General features: G+C 55.0%; 1 protein-coding gene and 1 long non-coding RNA gene across 4 annotated transcripts in view; one reads left to right on the top strand and one right to left on the bottom strand.

Annotated features, from left to right (window-relative positions):
• SDK2 (sidekick cell adhesion molecule 2) overlaps window positions 1-21264 on the top strand; it is a 260401-nt gene that overhangs the window by 173038 nt on the left and 66099 nt on the right. For all 3 annotated transcript variants that reach the window (XM_027047945.2, XM_027047944.2, XM_053212749.1), the window contains 10 exons: window positions 4601-4712; window positions 6352-6542; window positions 6710-6793; window positions 8897-9091; window positions 10310-10426; window positions 12026-12193; window positions 13137-13239; window positions 19855-20031; window positions 20281-20417; window positions 20998-21145. In XM_027047945.2, coding sequence (XP_026903746.2) covers window positions 4601-4712; window positions 6352-6542; window positions 6710-6793; window positions 8897-9091; window positions 10310-10426; window positions 12026-12193; window positions 13137-13239; window positions 19855-20031; window positions 20281-20417; window positions 20998-21145 — 1432 coding nt within the window. The remainder of the gene's footprint in view (window positions 1-4600; window positions 4713-6351; window positions 6543-6709; window positions 6794-8896; window positions 9092-10309; window positions 10427-12025; window positions 12194-13136; window positions 13240-19854; window positions 20032-20280; window positions 20418-20997; window positions 21146-21264) is intronic.
• LOC113596062 (uncharacterized) overlaps window positions 13643-21264 on the bottom strand; it is a 34713-nt gene continuing 27091 nt past the window's right edge. The window contains exon 3 of the long non-coding RNA XR_008294419.1: window positions 13643-14493. This is a non-coding gene — a long non-coding RNA (uncharacterized LOC113596062). The remainder of the gene's footprint in view (window positions 14494-21264) is intronic.

Below are 21264 nucleotides of genomic sequence, written 5' to 3'. Positions count from 1 at the left end.
CTCTCTCTCTGTCTCAAAATAAATGTATAACCATTAAAAAAACAAAAAAGAAATAGGGGAATTAATTTTATTAATGTATTTTATGTGACCCAACATATCCAAAATATTACCATTTTAACACACAATCAATACGGAAAATATTAACGAGGCACTCTGCACCGGGTTTCTTCTTCTTCATACTGAGCCTTCAAAACCTCTGCGTATTTTACACTTGGAGCACATCTCAATTTGGTTGCTCAGTTTTCATCTGAAATACGTGATCTGTGTTTAGACTTCATCAAATTTACAGCTGGAAAGGTGGTGTCGGATACCCATGTTGTTCTACACGTACTTAAAAGTGTTCTAATAACTGATTTGGGGATCCATTTTTAATTAAATGTAAATTAGATAAAATTAAATCCCATCAAATCAAAGGGGCGCCAGTCACTTTTCAAGAGCTCACAGCCACCTGTGGTTCTTAGCCCCCATGTTGGATACCTGCCCGGGAGAAGGGAACGGCTTACTTCCCTGCCTCCCCCACCCCCATGCGCTTGACCCGTGACCCAGGTGAGTCATGTGGTCCTCAAACTTCCGTTTTTCTCACCTGTAACGTGATGCCTGTGGCAACGTGTAATTGGAGGATTAACTGAGGCGCCTCGGGGAGAAGGCATCACAGTGATGTCCCTCACTGTGACTATTATCAAAATCAGCCAGGGCCCCTGGGTGGCTCAGTGGGTCAAATGTCCACCTTCAGCTCAGGTCATGATTTCACGGTTTGTGAGTTTCAGCCCCACGTCAGGCTCCGTGCTGACAGCTTGGAGCCTGGAACCTGCTGCGGATTCTGTGTCTCCCTCTCTCTCTCTGCCCCTCCCCTGCTTGTAGTCTGTCTCTCCCTCTCTCTCAAAAGGAAATAAAATTTAGAAGAAAAAACAAATCAGCCAGGGACAGCAGGACCCAGCCCCAACCCCGGGTTCAATCCGCATCAGGCACTCACGCGGAAGACACCCCTCCTCCTTGCTCTGGTTTGCATGTGATTTTCCTGGCTTGACCTTTGGGCTCCGTTCACCCCACTGTCCAGAGTATGGGTCCAATGAGGCAGATGTCCTGCATTCCGTCCCCAGCCACAGCCAGCCGTCCTCCTCACCCTAGGTGGTCATCTGAAGACCTGCTTAGCCAGGAGCTGACAGGACAGGCCCCCCAGCCGTGAGCACTTGTCAGTAGGATGTGTCCTGCCTGGGGCAAGTCCGTGGCCATGCAGGGCCATCTTGACATCCCCGGTCCACCCCAAGCTGTCCTCTGCTTTCACATCACCCCAAGAGCCTCCCTCTCCAAACAGGAGGCTGGTGAGGTCGGAGGGGAGCCAGGAAACAGGGGGGGAGCGGGGAGGGGCAGAGGGCATTGGCTTGTCCATTTCAGGATCCAGAGACAGGGAGAGAGCCATGTGAGCACTGCGTGGGAGGCAGGTGAGGTCACCAGAGCCAAATGTCCGGAGCAGTCGAAGAGAATCAGTGGAGAAAAGGGGATTTGCAACCAGGGGGTCACCGGTGACAGGGGAAGGGGAGTGCATGCAGGGGGCTTGGGGGAGAGGGGACAGGGATGCCGGTGGCAGCCAGGACCTGGTGGTGCTCAGAGGTATGTTCAGACAACTTCTGGCAGAGCTGATGGCACCCAAGAGGGAGAGTTGTTTCCTTCTGTGTCCGAGTGAGGACTGAGCCGACTGAGCCAGAGAGATGATTTGGGGAGTGGCTAACGGCCTGGGTTTACAGCCTCGGAGACCCGGTCCCCGTTCCTGGTTTTGTCCCTTGTTAGCAACTGCCATTGGGAAGTAAACTGCCTCACTGCTTTGGCCTCCTCCGTTTGTCTCTGCTTTCTCATCTGTAAATTGTGGGATGACGATAATGACCCACCTCCGGTGGCCGTTGTGATGAGCGTCGGTTAGCAGAGTGCCAGGACGGTGCCTGGGATGGTGCCTGGCACGGCACGTGGCCTCTTGCCCTCAGTCGCTGTGACTTTCACCTCCTGGGAGCCTCTGGGTCCATCACGTGGTTTGGTTGGGGTGGAAGACGGGAGACCAGGAATCTCTCCCTGAGGACAGGCAGGTAAATCCCAAGAAGGACGGCCTATCATTTATTAAGGACCTACTATATGCCAGGTACTCTGCGCTTGCCCCAGACCAGCCTCGCCACCCCCACTGAGGCGCTTCTTCCCAGCATCCATCCCATGCACTTTAATCCGATAAATGTCTGAGCATCGATCTGAGATCCTTCCAGACCATGCCCTGCATGAGGACAGACCCCTGCCTGTCTCGCTCAGTGGGGAGTCCCTGGTGCCTGGCACAGTCCGGCGTGGACTGAGCCCTCACGCAGAAAAAAGCTGTTGAGTGAGGGGCCGAACTCACATAACCCTGAGACACAGTCATTTTTATCCCCATTGTGTCACTGAGAAAATCAAGATCTGGCTGAGGACCCTCCCCACGCCAGGATGCCTGGGGCAGAACAAGGTTTCAGACCAAGTCTTCCTGACCCCCCAGGACCTCGGTGTGACCTCCAGGGTCCCCTGATAGGTGTCAGTCTCCCCTCCACCCCTCCCAAAGCCGATGAGTTGGCCCTGAGACCCTGGGGTGGCCCTCATATTTTTAAACTCCGAGGGCTCTGTTTACCTGGCTCCGCGGTGGGGCACCCCTCTTGGGCTCTAACTGTCTCCTCCTCTTGCCCCATTAATCTGCGCCGTGGTACCTGTGCACCCCAGCATGTAATAAACAACTTTGAGCACACTTTTATGGATTCAGCTATATCAGCAGCTTTCAATCCGATCGCTCTTTATGGCACCTACATGAGGCTTTTATATTGTTGCAATTATTTTCCTTTATATGCTTCCTTTCTTCCCCCTTCATTTTACTGTATTTTTTACATTTTATTCCCTTTCCCAGCAAAGCCTGGAGTCCAGGCAGGAAAACCTGCCCAGCGCTCATCAGGGTGGCCGAGGGCCAACCAGCGTGGCCCAGAGCAACAGCGGGGCCGTGACCTGTTCTCCTCGTCCTGTCACTGTCCCCCCCCCCCCAGGGCTGGGGGTGTCATTATAGTCTGCTACCTCCAGAGTCTCCTGGAAAGGAGCCAACTGGATGGATTTTTCGTGAGAGAGAAAGCCCTCCGTGTTTGAACTTTCAGGAGCCCTGGCACAGGTGCACAGAGAGTACTTGAGTTTCTGTCAGCATTGGGCCAGTGCTGGCCCACAGAGATAAGAGCCTAGCCACTTCCTAAAGAACTCAAAAAATAGAAAAGGCAAAGCTGTTGGATGAGTTTGAGGTATCGTTTCGTTTGGTGTTTGTAGAGCCACTCGTGACACGTTCTGTTTCATTTCAATCATCGTCCCCGAAGTTGTGCACGGATAGCTCTGGACCCGTTCATGCCTTCCCCTGTCAAATACACGTGAGGCCCCTACTACGTGTCAGACATCGCTCTTGTCCTAGAAAGTAAGCATGAGCAAGACTGTGTTAGCTCGGGCTGCTGTTACCAGACCTGCGGCTTCAGCACAGGCAGTTTGGGAAGTCCCAAGATCAAGGTACCAGCACGGCTGGGTTTTGCTGAGGCCTCTCTTCCGGCCTTGCACACAGCCGCCTTCTCGCCATGTCCTCACGTGGCCAAGACAGAGCTCTGACGTCTCTTTCACTCCCGATCAGGGCGCCAGCCCTGTTGCATTAAGGCCCCACCCTTATGGCCTCCTGGAACCCCGTCTACTGGAGACGCCGTCTCCAAATACAGTCGCATGGGGGTTAGGGCTTCAACGTACGATCTGGAGGGGACGGAATTCGATCCAAAGTAACGATCCATGAGATTCCCACTTCACGGAATGTATTCGCTTCCTCGGGATGCTATAACAAAGTACTGTAAACTGGGGAGGGGGCGGTTATAACACCAGAAATGTCCCCTCACAGGTTTTAGAGGCCAGAAGTGTCGGCAGGCCTGTGCCCTCCCTGAAGGCTGGAGGGGAGGATCCTTTCCTGCCTCTCAGCTTCTGGTGGTAGTCCTCTGTACTCCTCGCCTCGGAGACACCTCGCTGCAGGCTCTGCCTCGAGGTCACCTGGCCTTCTCTTCTGTATGTCTGTGTCTAAATTTCACTCCTCTTCTAAGGACAAGCCCTATTGGGCGTAAGGCCCACCCTGATACAGAAGGACCTCATCTTAACTTGATTACATCTGCAAAGACTCTGTTTCCCAATAAGGTCACGTTCACAGCTGCCGCGGACTTGAATGTGGGGGGATTACTATCCAGCCCAGTACAGGGAGTTTGCGTTCAGGTAGAAGACGTGACAAGTGGCGATGTAAGCCAACAAGATAAATGTGGGTGGAGGGAAGGATTTTGAAGGCAAAAACAGGACAAGGGGAGAAGGGGGAAGGTCTTGGCGGTCTCCAGTGGGCGCTCCCTGGACCCTGAAGAGAGGAGGAGGAGGGATAAGAGGGTCCCTGGGGGCATGTCTGCAGGTTCGGCCGTGGCACTGCCCCGTGGTCACCCGCTCTGCTACATAAGGACAAAAGTCTTCCGTGGCATGAGCCTCTAATGGGGGCCGGGCAGAGATAGGATTTCCGACCCGTGTTTCCGGCTAACACCTGACCTCTCTCCAGATGTCGGGGGACCTGCAGACCCCATCGCCCCAACCATCATCATTCCTCCCAAGAACACCAGCGTGGTGGCCGGGACCTCGGAGGTGACCATGGAGTGCGTGGCCAATGCCAGGTGGGTAGTGAATTCCCCCTACTCCCCTTCGCCCTTAACTGCAGCCGGTGCACCTGACCTGTGGGCTCCAAGGGGACCAGTTCAGGTAGGCCCGGAAGTGTCACATGAGGACCCCATGAAAGGAGATGGGGCCTTTGTCCTGGAGGAGGGGCGACGTGTGGACGTGCTGGCTACTTCCAGAGGGTTGTTGGGTATGAGCCGGGCGGGCTCGTTGTCCGTGGCCCAAAAGGAGAGACCGAGGCCCGAACGGAAGCTATGGGGCAGCGTATCTCAGCCCCGAATACTGAGGCCCCGCCTGTGGCCCTGAGAGCGACCTGGAAGGGACAGGTGACCTCCCTGCCACGCAGGCACGTGTGACAGGCATGCTGGGCTAAGAGACGGCTCGCATGATGGATTTGGCAGACCTGGTGTTGGGCACAATCGCAGCCCCCCTCTAGCCATGCACGGCCCTCACTCCGCTCGCACAGGAAACAGTTAAATAATGACTGCGCCTCATCACGTGTGGCCGCAGTGCTGTGCCTTCCCACGCGATTTCCTTTCCTCCAACAGCCCAACAGAGCTGTCGCTACCCCGCAGGCCAGAGAGGGCAAGCGACCTGCCTGAGACCACCCAGCTGGCCAACAGCAAGGTTGCCATACCACAGGCCACCCCCTCGGGGCCCAGGGCCATGCTCGGGGCCTCAGTCTCCTCAACTGTAAAATGGGAAGGATTTGAGCACCCACCTCCCCGGGGGAGCATGTGGGTAGAGTGCTGGACCCAGCCTGCCCCGACACCTCTTAAGTGCTCCAGAAAGATGCTCCGAGGTGATGGGTGGGGAGTCAGACCAGCGACCCCGAGGTCACATCTAGTTGAAGATTCCCGGAGAGCCGCGTTCCTAAGCATAGGCTCCCGGGGACCCAGGTTTTCCGCAAGTGCGGGAAAGGCTGCGGGATGCAGAGGAACTCGCTGAGGACACGGAGAACGCCTATAAGAGCCTGCCTAACGTCACTGGAGCCAGCGTTGCCCAGACCCGCTCCATCACAGGACCCTTTCCTGCGGGACCCTGCTGCGCATCCCGTGGGGTTGGCACAGACCCCTCCAGGATCCACCAGGCGCTAAATGGGAGAGCAGGCCACACCCAATCTCAGGGGGCTTTGGGGGGCCAGGGTCGGTGAGGAGGGTGCCCGATTCGCCCTCTGTCTAACTCAGGAGGTGGGTATGTCCGTCTGGCTGCCTTTCTCCCTCCAAACCTTGGGCGATTCTCTCTCATTCCTCTTTGTCATGTTGCCCGGCGTTCTGGCCGCTCCTGCCCTCCGGCTTCTGTTTGGACGGGGCGCAGCACAAGGGGGGCAGAGGAGCAAGACGCGCGGCGTGGGGTGCAGGGTGCTGCTCCTGCACTCGGGAGCCCCGTGTCCCCGGTGGGTGCCGGGCTGAGCTAATCCACCTGCATTACAGCGTCCCCATGACCGCAACCCCGGGGGGCACAGGTGCCCCCATTTCACAGACAAGGAAACCGAGGTCCAGAGCGCTGAAGGGCTTGCACCTCTAGGAAGTGTCAGGGGCTGGGACCCTGGGCTGGCACTCCCGCGCACCCCTGCCCTGGCCCTCAGGTTTCTGGAAGCCCCTGTGGCTGAGAACCTGCCTCCTTCACCCCCTCCAGGCCCCTGATCAAGCTGCACATCATCTGGAAGAAAGATGGGGTGCCGCTGTCGGGGGGCATCAGCGACTACAACCGCCGGCTTACCATCCCGGGCCCCACGGGCAGTGACGCCGGCTACTATGAGTGCGAGGCCGCCCTGCGCAGCAGCAGCATCCCCTCTGTCGTCCGTGGAGCCTACTTGTCTGTGCTGGGTGAGCTGGGGCAGGGCTGCTGGGGCTCTCCACCCAGGGCTAGGGGCATGGCTGGGCGTCCCGAGCAGTGGCTGTATCCTACGGGCAATATGGCTGGGTGACCAGAGCAGGGGCTGTATCAAAAGGAGCATGGCTCTGAGCCCCTCCTCTGGTCCCTCCTCCTGCAGAACCTCCCCAGTTTGTCAAGGAGCCAGACAGACACATCACAGCAGAGATGGAGAAAGTGATGGACATTCCCTGTCGGGCCAAAGGTAACACAGTGGCATGGTCAGCGGGGAACAAGGACCCCCGCGCCCAGACCCTCCGCCTTTCCTGTCCCTGTCGCAAACTTTTCTAAATTCCACTTCCTTCTCCAGGCATCGTCACTGAGCAGAGAGTTAGTCTGGCTGTGAGCAGACGCCCCAGGAAACAAACAGGCCAAATTACCATAATCTCAGGACTGGAAATCAACCCACGTTACCCTAACTTGAGGGTTACAAATGAATCCAAATTACCGTAATTTCAGGATAGGTGACAGACCGAAATTGCCCGTAATTTCAGAGTTGGAGACAATGTCAGAACTGTTAGAAAGTGTGGGTACGTTTCGCCTGAGATGGGTCTCATGAGCTCCGCCTGGTTTCTGGTCCATTTTGCTCCATTTTCTCCCCTACTCTTTTCTACTTAACCCCCCTAGTCAGAGCTCCTGGAGAATTTCCACTCTTCCCATCCCCAGCCTCCCTCTTTCTGGCCCAGCTGAGCTACAAGGCAGCCCCAAAACCGGGGTGGCATCCGGGGTGATCGGATGGTAGGAGAGGGCGTCCACCATGGCACGCGGTGTCATTTTGAACAAAGAGGCAGAACGTAGCTCAGGCAAGAAGAGTCGCAGTGGAGGGAAGGAGGAAGGACTCCCCTTCTGAGCCCACGCGAGGGGAAGGCCAAGATCCCTTCATTCACCCAACAGACATTTTCGGAGGGTTTTCCACGTGCCAATACTGCTCTTGGGCTGGGGAGATACAGAATGAACCCAACAGCCAGCCAAATCCTTGCTCTTACGAAACTTAACGTTCTTCGAAGGAAGGCAGACCAACCCATGAGCAAATAAAGATACTTTATTTCATTTCATCGAAAATGTCATGGGTTGTGAGATGCCCCATTATTTTATGTGCCACTAAGAAAGAAAAAAGACTACCAATGAAATGATGATGTGCTTTCGATAGGAAGACGCCTTTGTCTCGGAGATGTTACCACGTGAAAGAATGTGTGTGCCCCATGGAAAGGATGAAATACAGCGTCGTAGAATGTCAGGGTTGAAAAAGAGCTGGGAAGGAGAAGCAAGCAGGTGTAGGGGGCTTGGGGCCACGAATGCTCCTTCGGATGGAGGGTGGGAGCTCACCTGGGGAAGTCACATTTGAGCTGGGACCCAGAGGGAGAGAGGGGAGGCTGGGGATACGTGAGAGAAGACCATGCCAGGCCCAGGGGTGTGTGGCTTGGGCAAGGCTGAGAGACGGGGAGCCCCTGTTCACCTCCCTGTGCAGACCAGGTAGGAGAGGGCTCCCGAGAAGCACCAGCCTCCTCTGTGTGCTGCTCGACACGGGACTCTGTGTTCATGTGGGCTTGGGAAAACAACCCCTGTTGGAGGTTCTCAAAACACATAAAAGTCTCTGCTAAATTAAATTGCACTTAGGGCACCTGGGTGGCTCGGTCGGGTAAGCGTCCAGCTTCAGCTCAGGTCACGATCTCACAGTTCATGGGTTTGAGCCCCACGTCCGGCTCTGTGCTGACGGCTCAGAACCCGGAGCCTGCTTCGGATTCTCTGTCTCCCTCTCTCTCTGCCCCTCCCCTGCTCACGCTCTGTCTGTCTCTCTCTCAAAAATAAATAAGCATTAAAAAAAATTAATTCCAGTTAAAAATTAATTTATGGGGCGTCTGGGTGGCTCAGTAGGTTGAGCGTCCCAGCTCTTAATTTCGGCTCAGGTCATGATTCCAGAGTCATGGGATCGAGCCCCTCATCGGGCTCCACGCTGTGCATGGAGCCTGCCTAAGATTCTATCTCTCCCTCTTCCTCTGCCCCTCCCCTGCTCTCGCTCTCTTTCTTAAAAAAAAATTTTTTTTGATTCATTTGTCCCATCCACCATTTCCAAGCGAAACTAACCCAGCTAAATTTTCTTGGAACCCCTGCTCTTATAAGAACTTGAGAAATGCCACCCCGAGAACATCCTTCACCTCCTCCAAGACCATTAGCGGCCCCTCTAAGAAGGTTCTAGGGAGCAGGACACACAGGGACACCCTCCCCATGCAGACTTCCAGGCACCCCTCAGAGGCAGGAGGGAGGGAGCCCGGAGGTGGGCTGACTGTGGGCCCGCATGTCCCCCTAGGTGTGCCACCGCCCTCCATCATCTGGTACAAGGACGCGGCCGTGGTGGAGGTGGGGAGGCTGAACCGGTTCCGGCAGCGCGGCGACGGGGGCCTGCAGATCAGCGGGCTGGTGCCCGACGACACCGGCATGTTCCAGTGCTTTGCCCGCAACGCGGCCGGCGAGGTGCAGACCTCTACCTACCTGGCTGTCACCAGTAAGTTGGGCCTCTGCTGTCCTGCCCCGGAGTCCCTCCCGCTCCCAGGATGCAGCCTTCCTCCAAGCCAGCAGCCTCTCGAGAAGAGATCCTGCATTTTGCAGAGCTAGGATTCCAGAAAACTCAGCAGCGGGGGCGGCCCTAGCCGGTTGCGCCCACTGCTCTCCCAGCCCGGCTCTGGCGCTCCAGGACCCTGAGCCTCGGAGGGGTTCACGGGCTCTTGGAGAGAAGCGTCTGTGAGGCCACGTCTTGCTCTGGCCTCGCAGCTGCCCCTGGCCTCCTGGACAGGGCTGAAGCCACCCCGTCCCCACTGAGAAGACTCGCTTACTTCTCCAGAGAGACCCAGGGCTTTCATCTCAGTCCCTCCTTCAAACCTTTTGCCCTCTTGGAGTCTCTTGGCGGGGAGCATAGCTCTCCCGCCCTCTTCACGGAGCTGCGTTCGCAGCCAATGCCACATGAGTGGCCACACCGTCGATGGCAGAGCTCTGTGCACGTGCAAAGTGCCGCTGGGTTCCTTGTCTCAGCAGCAAGAGGATGTGTGGTCTTGGGCCTCCCGGCGTCCCTCGGGGGAGGCCCTCAGTCCCACAGAGGTCCCCCCGAACAGGGCGGCCGTGGGGCAGAGGGCCAGCTGGGTTTGCCCCAAAACGGCACTGGGGACAGAAGGGCTGCCGTCTCGCTTCTTGCTTCCGAGGAGTGTGGGCGAAGCCGGCGCTGGTCCGTATCCAAGCTCTGCTCCCATGCACGTCTGCCCCTGAGGGCCGGGCCAGGGAAGGCCAGCGCAAAGCAAGAACGCTGTGCTGCATCTTGAAGAACCACAGCTCGACCGGGCTGCGGACTCTCCAGGGCCAGGCCTCGTGCAGAGTGGGCAGTGTTCTCCTATTGGCCATAACCGTTTTTTCTGTCAGGAACCCACAGCCTCGATGTCCTGTTCAGTGAAGGAGGCATCATGGCGGGTGTGAGCCGCCCTCGGGGGTCCTCCCTTTTCCTCCAGATGGAGGCCGAAGAATCAAGGCAGAAGGGCTGGTGTAGCCTGGGTCCTGCCACAGGGCAGGTGGTGCAGGGAGCCCCGGAGGGCCTTCTGGGCTTTTCTCCGGTGCTGGGGTCCCATCGGGACACCTGCGTCCTTCTTGGTGGCAGGGGCAGGATGAGCACCTGGCCCTCTAGCGGTGGGGGCTCCTCTGGGGTGTAGCTGAGAGGCTCCACTGTCTCCTTTTGCAGGCATCGCCCCCAACATCACCAGGGGCCCCTTGGACAGCACAGTGATCGATGGCATGTCAGTCGTGCTGGCTTGCGAGACTTCGGGAGCGCCCCGGCCGGCCATCACTTGGCAGAAAGGTAGATGGGACTGATCTCCTTTGGAGGGTGTGGCCGTGTGACAGCCTAGGGCAGTCCTCAGAGCTCAGTTCTGGAGACAGCCGGGTCGGGTTCCCTAGGTACAGTTGTGAAGGTCGTGCACTGCACACCCCCAGGGGCGGGGCGTCTTTCACACCACAGTATGCACCACGTGCCGCCCCGCTGGGCTCAAGGCCCGGCTCTGCAGCTCCAGAGACCTGTGACCTTGGGTGAATCATTTACTCACTCCGAGCCTCAGGGTCCCCATCTGTAAACTGAGGACAATGGGACCATATACCTTGGGTCAGCGTGAGGACGAAACAAGAGCCAGCACTGTGCCTCGGCAGTGGGGAAGCCCAGTGAATGGCCGCTGTTTGACGGTCCGTATTACGGTGGTGGCCGTCCGTGCAAGTGGGAGACCATCCCTGCCCCCACGGCAGCGCGGAGGGCTCCCGACACCCGAGCCAGGGAAGCTCAAGTGGTCCCGCCCTCGGTGGCTCCTCCGCGGCTCTGGTTCCACACCTCGCCTTCCCAGCTCTCCCCGTGTGCACACACGTGTGCGTGCACCTGCAGTCACTCCCTCGCGCCTCCCAAGTCTGCGTGGAGGAAGCTTCTCCCTAGGACTCACCTGCCCCCCTCCCCCGGGCCTCCCCACGCCGCCCCCCGCGGCTTAATTTCTCCACCTCCTTATATACAAGAAAACCTGCCCCTTCGTTCTGCTTGTCACCTGCCGCCCCGCGAAGGCCCAGGCTTCGGTTTGGCCCGCCACTGTCTTCCTGGGGCCCAGGCCGAGACTGACACATGGTAGCTGCTCAATAAATACTTGTGGGGTGAGTGGAGGCACAGCCAGGTGCAGGTATGGACACAAATAAACACGCTCACCCGACACGCTCACTGGTTCAGCATTCCTGCCCGTGGGTGCAAAGGGAGACACACCCACAGGCTTGCACATGAAGATACCCCTCTGCACAGACAGGTGGGATTGTCTTTAAAATAGATACAGTTTCAGGCTCATCTCCCTCCCTCACCCCCAGGCACCAGGCCTCCCCAGGTCCCACCGCAGAGGGAGGCCTGGCCCACCCTGTCCCTGTCCACCCCTCCCCCCCGCTCCTTGCTGCTCCCCCCCGCCCATCACTTCCCTCCGCTCCCCTGAAGGTGACTCTCCAGAAGCGTCCTGCCGCAGGATGCCCGTCACCACCTTGTCAGAGCTGTCTGCCCCCTCCCCCGCCCCCCCCCCCCCCCCGGCCCGGGTGCCAGCTGTCTCCGAGAGCTGTGCCTGGCTGCTCCAGGAGACCGTCCCTGGCCTCCTCCGGCGAAGGGCAGATGGCGCGGTGGGTGGAGAGAGAGACGCCAGGAGACCCGGGCTCTGTGACCGAGCGCCCTCGTGCCTGTCACCACGTCAGAAACCCCCCTGGGCCTCCACCCCCCCCCCAGCCCTGCCCCCACCTCCGCGGCCCTCCCAGTCTTTCTAAAGCTGGGGGCCTGCCCGAGACCACCTGCCCGGAGCCGCCGGGGAGAGGGCTCGTGCCGTGTCAGAGTGCCGGGGGCTGCGTGGACGCGCACAGCCGGCCGCACCCCGAGCCCACCCCGTGTCGCCCTCAGGGGAGCGCATCCTGGCCAGCGGCTCCGTCCAGCTGCCTCGATTCACGCTGCTGGAGTCGGGCAGCCTGCTCATCAGCCCCACGCGCATCTCCGATGCCGGGACCTACACCTGCTTGGCCACCAACTCTCGGGGGGTTGACGAAGCCTCGGCCGACCTGGTCGTGTGGGGTGAGTGTGCACAGTGCCTTCACACGTCCATGTGTGTATGCCGAGCACAGTGTCCCCTGCCGGCACCTCCACACCTGCACGTCGGTCCCGCCAGGGGCGCTTCTTCCGAGAGAAGGGCTCGGACGAATGAATGCAGAGGGAAGGCCGGGCTTCTGCCGATGGTGCCACGAGAGCGAGGGCTCTCGCCACGCGTGGCCGAGTGAGAACAGAGAGGCGGTGGGCAGCTGTCTTCAACGTTAGGGTGGCAGTCAGCACCCCCGTTGCGTAAAGGGCCAGAGAGTAACTATTTTAGGCTGCGTGGGCTGGACGGCCTCTGTCCCGACTCCTCGACTGACTTTCCTGTTTCAGCAAGGAAGCAGCCAGAGGGCACGGCTGTGTTCCGATGCTAGTGGCTCTGGTAGCCAAAGAGGCTACCGGCCGGACTCGGCCCCCGACCGTAGTGTTCTGAGCCCTGCTTTAAGGAAGCGAATCAAGCCCCTTGTGCGGTCAGATTGCACCACTGGGGATCCACGCCCAAGACAGACATGCCTGCGGGCCACCTGGGGAGGCTGAACACCCGTGGGCTCGAATGCCGTGCAGCAGGGGATGCTGTTTTTACTCTGGCTAGACCACCGATGTGCTGGGACCATGGGCCCCCGATCACCCTCAGATTTCCGTTTGTGTATCCCTCACGCGGGTTCGTGGGGGCAGGATTAAACGAGCCCCTGCCACGAACGTGGCTTTCAAGAATTCACGTACCACGGAGGCACATTGTTCCCTTAACGCTCTGGGACATCGGCCATGGTAGACCTGTCCACGCGCGGGGCCTGCCTCCGCCTACCCGTCGAACTCAGCCACTCGGGCTCGGTTTACCCGAAGGCGCCCTTCCCACACACCTGCGTCTCACCTGTTACTCTGGCTCTACACCCCCTTCTCACCACCCTGTCTCCCTGCCCTCTTTCAGCCCGGACCCGCATCACCAAGCCTCCCCAGGACCAGAGTGTCATCAAGGGCACCCAGGCCTCCATGGTGTGCGGAGTGACCCATGACCCCCGAGTGACCGTCAGGTACTCCCTCTGCTGTGACCCCATGGAGGCAAAAGGGGAGGGCAGCTTGTGGCCAATATCACTGCCAAAGCAGCGGGCAGCGAGGCTGGAAGGGGCCGGCCACTGACGCCTCTAGGGAGTCCTGGCCCCCATGGCTCTGGAGGCAGCTGCATCCTGGGGCGCCATCTGGTGGCCATTGGGCATATGACAGTCTAACAGCCACACCAAATGCCCCCCCCCCCCCCCCCCCCCCGCCGGAAGCCAAGGTTGCCCGTAAGGGTTCCTAGACTTTTTTTTTCTTTTAATTTTTTTTTTCAATATATGAAGTTTATTGTCAAATTGGTTTCCATACAACACCCAGTGCTCATCCCAAAAGGTGCTCTCCTCAGTACCCATCACCCACCCTCCCCTCCCTCCCACAGGGTTCCTAGACTTTTAGACACACATCCGTCCTCGGCCAATGCGCTGCGGGCCTCCAGTTTGAGAAACACCTCCTTGAACATTAAACATTGATATTTAGGGCAGTCGTCGTGTGCTGCCGGCACAAACGCAAGCAGTGAGCCTTGAAATCACAGAGATGTAGTTAATATGTTGTCAACACATGATTCAGAATATGCTTATTCCTGGGATTATTCAATTTTTGTAAAAAATAAATATATCAACCATAAAAATGTTCTCCAAGAGAACCCACATGTTCCTCCCCATAGAATACCGCTGTGAGTCTCAGTTCTATACATAAGTAGCTATAATTTTAGCACCCATTAATTGAAAAATTTTATAATAAAAAAAACTATGGTTAATTCAGTAACACTTTAAAATAAGTTGGCGTTTTATTTATTAAAACGTCATCTAGTATTTGGAAAATACTTGCATATTTTATTCATTCTCTAGACGATTCTTTTTTTTTTAAGTTTATTTTTGAGAGAGAGAGAGAGAGCACAAGCGGGGAAGAGGCAAAGAGAGAGAGGGAGACACAGAATCTGAAGCGGGGTCCAGGCTCCGAGCTGTCAGCACAGAGCCCGATGCAGGGCTTGAACTCATGAACTGTGAGATCATGACCTGAGCCGAAGTCAGACACTTAACCGGCTGAGCCACCCAGGCGCCCCCATTCTCCAGACAGTCCTTCATTGACAAAGGGATTCGTGGATCTCTTGCAATATAGCCACAGGCCCACCTTCCAAGGACCTCCAGGGACCCACAGATGGAAAACTGTGTTCTGATGCACTGGAGGGGTCCTCGCCTCAGAATGGAATTCTCCATGTAGCGCAGTTTTTTCTAGATGGGAAGAGAGAGAACAGAACTGGTCCCTCAGCATTTGCAGCCTGTGCCCAAAGTCACCCCTCATCTCCCACCCCTTCCTTGGACTTGAAAACCCTGTCCCAGCTTCAGGGAACACACCATGGGGCTCCCTGACCAGACAGGCTAGGAAGGACCCGAGCAACCAAATCAAATAAAGTGGCGGAACAGTTTCCAGAACAATCTCAAGAGAGAACTCTTCCGTTTGGTATCCGAGGCCAGATCTAGACCCACTCTGAGAAATCCAGTCGGGCAACATGACTACTAATTCGTATTTCTGTTGGCCTTTTTTCTTACTGCATGGCTAATAGATATCCTGTATAGAAGGAAAATGTAGAAAATGCAGATAAGCCCCAAAAACTGGGGAGGGAGAGAGAGAGAGAAAAAAAAAAAGAAGGAAAAAAGTAAGTTTACCTGTTTCTCTCAGAGGTAGTAATATTTGGGTGTCATTTGTAAAAAACTGGAAACACAATTCCTTAGTCTGTGTCCAGGTTTTTACAAATGACACCCAAATATTACTATTTGGTAAGAACCTTAAGAACCTATTGTGACTCTCCTTCCCTGTCGATGAATATTTTCATATAAACTCTATTACATGATTCTTCACATGTCCATTGTGTGGCTGTAATGGAATTTATGTTACCAATTCCCTAATTCTGGATATTTGGATTGTTTTTCAATTTTTTGCTAATATTAAGAAACATAACGATCCACATCCTTGTAATTATTTTTGCACGGCTTTGATTTCCTGAGGACTAATTTTTTTAATTTGTTTAATGTTTATTTATTTTTGAGAGAGAGAGAGAGAGACAGAGTGTGAGTGGGGGAGGGGCAGAGGGAGAGGGAGACACAGAATCGGAAGCAGGCTCCGGGCTCCAAGCTGTCAGCACAGACCCTGACGCAGGGCTTGAACTCATGAACTGCAACATCATGACCTGAGCCAAAGTCACATGCTTAACTGACTGAGCCACCCGTGCACCCGCTAGGACGGGATTATTTTTATTTATTACTATTTTTTTTACATACACTTTTTTAAAAGTTTTTTTTTAACATTTAATTATTTTTGAGAAAGAGAGAGACAGAGATAGAGACAGAGTGCAAGCAGGGGAGGGGCAGAGAGAGAAGGAGACGCAGAATCGGAAGCAGGCTCCAGGCTCTGAGCTGTCAGCACAGAGCCCGACGCGGGGCTCGAACTCACGGACCGCGAGATCATGACCTGAGCTGAAGTTGGACGTTTAACCGACTGAGCCACCCAGGTGCCCCCTATCTAATATCATTTAAAATCACTCGTCAAAATTGTTTGATAGCCAGCTATATAATAACAGATACTTTTGGAAAATTTATACCCTGAGTTAAATGAACCCACTGGTTGTTTTTTTTCCTTTCTTTCTTTCTTCCTTCCTTCCTTTCTCCCTTCCTTCCTTTCTTCCTTTCTTTCTTCCTTCCTTCTTTCCTTCCTTCCTTTCCTCTTTCTTTCTTTCTTCTTTACTCCTTCCTTCCTTCCTTTCCTCCTTCTTTCTTCCTTCCTTCCTTTCTTTCTCCCTTCCTTCCTCCCTTCCTTCCTTCCTTCCTTCCTTCCTTCCTCCCTTCCTTCCATCCTTTCTTCCTCCCTTCCTTCCTTTCTTCCTCCCTTCCTTCCTTCCTTCCTTTCTCCCTTCCTTCCATCCTTTCTTCCTCCCTTCCTTCCTTTCTTCCTTCCTTCCTTCCTTCCTTCCTTTCTTTCTTCCTTCCTTCTTTCCTTCCTTCCTTTCCTCCTTCTTTCTTCCTTCCTTCCTTTCTCCCTCCCTTCCCTCCTTCCTTCCTTTCTTCCTTCCTTCCTTCCTTTCTCCCTTCCTTCCTTCCTTTTTTTCTTTCTTTCTTCCTTCCTTTCCTTCCTTCCTTCCTTCCTTCCTTCCTTCCTTCCTTTCTTTCCTTTCTTTCTTTCTTTCTTTCTTTCTTTCTTTCTTTCTTTCTTTCTTTCCTTCCTTCCTTTCCTCCTTCCTTCATTCCTTTCCTTCTTCTTTCTTCCTTCCTTCCTTCCTTTCTCCCTTCCTTCCTTCCTTTCTTTCTTTTATTCTTTCTTAACTTTCTATTGTGGAAATTTTCCAAGATAGGCCAGAGTAGAGAGACCAGTGTCATTAAGTCTCATATACCCGTCTCTCAGCCTCAGTGATTGTCAGCACTTTGCTCACCTGATTTTGCCTATCCCCCTCCCCCACTACACACACACACACACTTTTTTTACTGCAATATTTTTTTAATGTTTGTTTATTGTTTTTGAGAGAGAAAGAGTGCGTGCACATGCTCGTGAGTAGGGGAGGGGCAGAGCAGGGAGACAGAGGATCCAAAGCAGACTCTGCACTGCCCGCAGCGAGCCTAACGCGGGCCTCGAACTCACGAACTGTGACATCACGACCTGAGCTGAAGTCGTATGCTTAGCCAACTGACCCACCCAGTCGCCCCTAACTGCGATATTTTAAAAGCAAGTATTAAGCGTGTAATTTCACCTTTACATATGTCAGTGTGCATTTCTTACCTAAAAGGACTTTTCTTTAAACATAACAACAACCATGTCCCTGGTCACACCTAACACAATGAGAAATCAGTCCCTTGATGTCTGCTGATACAATGGCCCTGATTATCTCAGAGTGCCTTTTTAAAAGTTGGTTGGTTGATGGGGCACCTGGGTGGCTCAGTCGGTTAAGCGACCGACTTCGGCCCAGGTCACGATCTCCCGGTTCGTGGGTTCAAGCCCCACATCGGGCTCTGTGCTGACAGCTCGGAGCCTGGACCCCCCTTCGGATTCTGTGTCTCCCTCTCCCCCTGCTCCTCCCCCACTCACACTCTGTCTCTCTCTCTCTCAAAAAAAAACGTTACCTAAATAAATAAATAAAAGTTGGTTGGTTGAACTCAGCGTCCACACAAGGTCTACACATTGCTTTTGGTTGGTGTGCCTCCTTTCTACATAGTCCCCTCCCCCTCCTTTTTATTCTTGTTTTCATTGTTGCTTTGTTTATGTGCAGTTAATTAGTCGGAGAGACCAGGTTCCACAAGACAGAGGTCCAGCTAACTTGTTCTGTAAAGGGCCAGAGAGTACATATTTTAAGCTTTGAGGGCTATATAGCTTTTGTCACAGCTCTTCGAGTCTGCTTTTGCAGTGCAAAAGCAGTCACAGGCAGTGTGCAAACAAGCGGGCATGTCTGTGTTCCAATAAAACTTTATTTACACAAACAGGTGGTGGGCCATTGTTGGCCGATACCCACTGTAGAAGGCCCCACCTTCGGGGTTTGGCTAGCTGCTTTTTCGTGGTGTGGTACACTTGTACTTCGATCCCTGGTATTTCTAATTAGATTCAAGGAACTGGCTGATCAGATTCGGGTTCAGCTGTTGGGGCATAAACACTCCACGGGTGGTAATCTATGCTTCCCAAAACGCCACCTCCCAGGGCAAAAGATGTCTGCTTGCCATGAGCTGTTTTTTTTTTCTTAATTTTTTTTAAGTTATTTTTGAGAGAGAGAGAGAGAGAGAAAGTGCATGAGCCAGGGAGGGGCAGAGAGGGGGGCAGGTACAGAGGCTCTGAAGCAGGCTCTGTGCTAACAGCAGAGAGCCCGATGCGGGGCTCGAACTCACAAGCTGTGAGATCATGACCTGAGCTGAAATCAGACTCTTAACCTCCTGAGCCACTCAGGAGCCCCTGCCATAAGCTGTTTCTTATGCAGGAATTCTACTCATGCCATCAGTGCTGGCACAGATGATTCTTTTCTAGCTATGGAGATGAATTGAAGGTGATTCCTTCTGACAATTTGTAAATATGTATAAAAAGCCTTAAAATTTAACTCAGCAATTTCACTGCTGAAAACGTATCCTCGAGGAAATGATTTAGCACGTAGGAAAATACGTTACTGCAAGGATGTTCATCGCAGCATTAACTATAATATCGACAAACAAGGAGCCAAGCTGGTCACCCAACATTATGGGAACGATCGCAGAGCAATCATGTGGGAAGCACCGTGCAGCTGATAAAAACCATGGTGTGGAAGCATCCCATTTAAAAGAGTTTATGACATTTTGTGGGGCGGGAAAGCAGCTTTAAAGTCAGGACGGATGGGTAGATAGCTAGATATTGTTTACATACGTGTGCTATAAGAGTCAAAGTGCATAATGATGACTAACTTCTATTGATCCCTTGCCACGCTCTGGGCACTTCTTGGAGCATTTTATATTAACTCACACAATGCTTAGAGCAACCTTATAAAGCGGGTGGTATTATTTTCCTCGTATGACAGATGAGGACACTGAGGCACAGGGAGGGTAAATAAACACACCCAGGATCACAAACGCTGGTAAGTGGCCAAAGCAACATCTGACCAGGGAATCTCAATCCAGAACATAGAAACACTGTGGTACCATGCCCATTGGGGCAGGAGGGAAAAGTCTGGAAGGTATATGCTCAGCTGTTAATCATGGTTACCCATTAGGGGAAAGCTTCTCGGTTTTCCTGTATTTTTTTTTCCTATTTGTATTTGCAATTCCCCGATTTTTTTTTTAAACCTAGCTTTAAAATATTACAGGCTCATTGTCCCTAGCAAACTTGCATTCTCTAACGCAGAGAGTTCTCTCGCATCCTTGTGGCTCAGGCCACCCTGTCCCCAGCTGAGCGAGTGACGGGTCATGTACAGAGCGGCTCAGTCCCCATCCTGTTCCCAGCACCTTGGCCAACCTTGCTGGGGGACAACAGCAGGACGTGCTCCCCGGAGCTGGCACCCCATGTTATGTTGACAGTAATAGTTGTATTTCCTCAAGAATCATTCCAGAGGGGATATTTCTTATTGTCAGGCCCGGGCGTGTGTGTAATTTCTCAAGTCCCCCTTTGTACTGACTGACCGAAGCTAAAGTGATTTTTTGGACACTGAAGTCAATTTGTCACAGTGATGCATTGATCTAATGATTCCCCTCATAAAACTAATTCCAAAATGCAGTCTGTGCGGAAACGTTAATTCCTTTTCCAGCTGTAATCTTTTAACCTCTTCGGAAGATTACCTTTTGCCGGCTCTTTTGTGCTGGCTGCTTGGCAGTCGCTTCTGGCCAAAAGCAACACGGGTCTGACCTAGACCTGAGATAGAGGTGTGACGGCTTCGTGTGCTAACCCTCCCGGACGGAGCACCTGCCACGGGGACATGGGCTGGGGGCTGACCGTGCTCCGGCCCCAGACCAGCCCCGGGGCGTGGCGGGGGGGGGGTGGGGAAGGAGGGGGGACTCTGCCGCCTTTGGAACTCTCCTCCAGACCCGCCCTGGGCTGAGCCCCAGAAGTGCCCCCTAGTTCCCTACCTCTCTTTACTGACTGGTTCTTCTTACTCTCAGGTACGTCTGGGAGAAGGATGGGGCCACCCTGGGCATGGAGAGCAACCCCCGCATCCGTCTCGACAAAAACGGCTCCCTGCATATCTCGCAGACGTGGTCGGGGGACATCGGCACCTACACCTGCCGGGTGCTCTCAGCCGGGGGCAATGACTCTCGAAGTGCCCACCTGCGCGTCAGGTAAGGGGGCAGCCTGCCCGGGCCCCCCCCCCCAACCGCAGCTCAGTGAGGCCTTCTGTCAAGAGCAGAGGAGTCTGGGCACAGGTAGGACAGGTAGGCCCGTAAGCCAGGGAGCAGAGCCTCCAGGTGGCCGGCCCGAAGGCCGAGCTTGGCGGCTGAGGCATCTCGAAGTTCAGTCTGAGCCCTGGTGCCCGTGTGTCACCTGACTCCAGACCTCACAGCCGGCCCCGCCACACCTCTCTCCCCCAGGCAGCTGCCCCACGCCCCCGAGCGCCCTGTGGCGACCCTCAGCACAGCGGAGAGGCGGGCCATCAACCTGACGTGGGCCAAGCCCTTCGACGGCAACAGTCCCCTGCTTCGCTACGTCCTGGAGATGTCGGAGAACAGTAAGGCTTCCCGCAGCAGCCAGCCGGAGGCACGGGCTCGGGGAGGTGGCCCGGGGCCGGGATCCAGCTCCCCCACGTCCCAGTTCTCTGCCTTTGAGCAGACCTTCCGGAGGCCTCCGCGTCCCTGCAGAACGAGCGATGGCATCCGCCTCCTCGGGCCGCTGTGGCCGTTGAATGAGATCATGTCTGTGAGGTGCGGGACTCAGGACCTGCCTCTCTAGAGCCTCCAAGGCCGTGGTGACTCTTTTTCTTCTTTAGCCTCCAGACTGGGACCTGCAGAATTCACAGGCCTTGTTTCAGGGGCATTTTCAATACAGTTTGCCTGGAGCTCATCGATTCGAGGGGGGAGAAAAAAGATAGAAAAGACACCTGCCATCTCTGTTCCCATGAGTCGTTGCTCCCTCCCCAGGACCCTCCAACCCCCTGGGACACGTGGGCTAAGGGGACCCAGGAAAATGACGTGACCAGCCTCTGCCGGATTGAGTTGGGGGAGGCGCGCCTCTGCTGGCCCAAACGGGCTGGGGGTAAGGAACACGGCCCCCGGGATGTCCACCTCTGCCTCCACCCTCTGTCCTTGTAGATGCCCCCTGGACTGTGCTCCTGGCCAGTGTGGACCCCGAGGCTACCGCCGTGATGGTCAAGGGCTTGGTGCCCGCACGCTCCTACCAGTTCCGTCTTTGTGCCGTCAACGACGTGGGGAAGGGACAGTTCAGCAAGGACACGGAGAGGTGAGGGGAGCAGGTGCTCTCGCCCGGTGGGTCTCGGTGACCCCATTGGCCGGCGGGGCTGAGGGGGGCTGCCTACGGCCGAGACCAGTATGGCCACGCGGGGCCCGCTGTGTGCAGAT

The sequence above is a fragment of the Acinonyx jubatus genome, chromosome E1 (assembly GCF_027475565.1).
Source record: "Acinonyx jubatus isolate Ajub_Pintada_27869175 chromosome E1, VMU_Ajub_asm_v1.0, whole genome shotgun sequence".
Classification (NCBI taxonomy): Eukaryota; Metazoa; Chordata; class Mammalia; order Carnivora; family Felidae; genus Acinonyx; species Acinonyx jubatus.
This window is presented reverse-complemented; position numbering and strand designations above follow the sequence as displayed.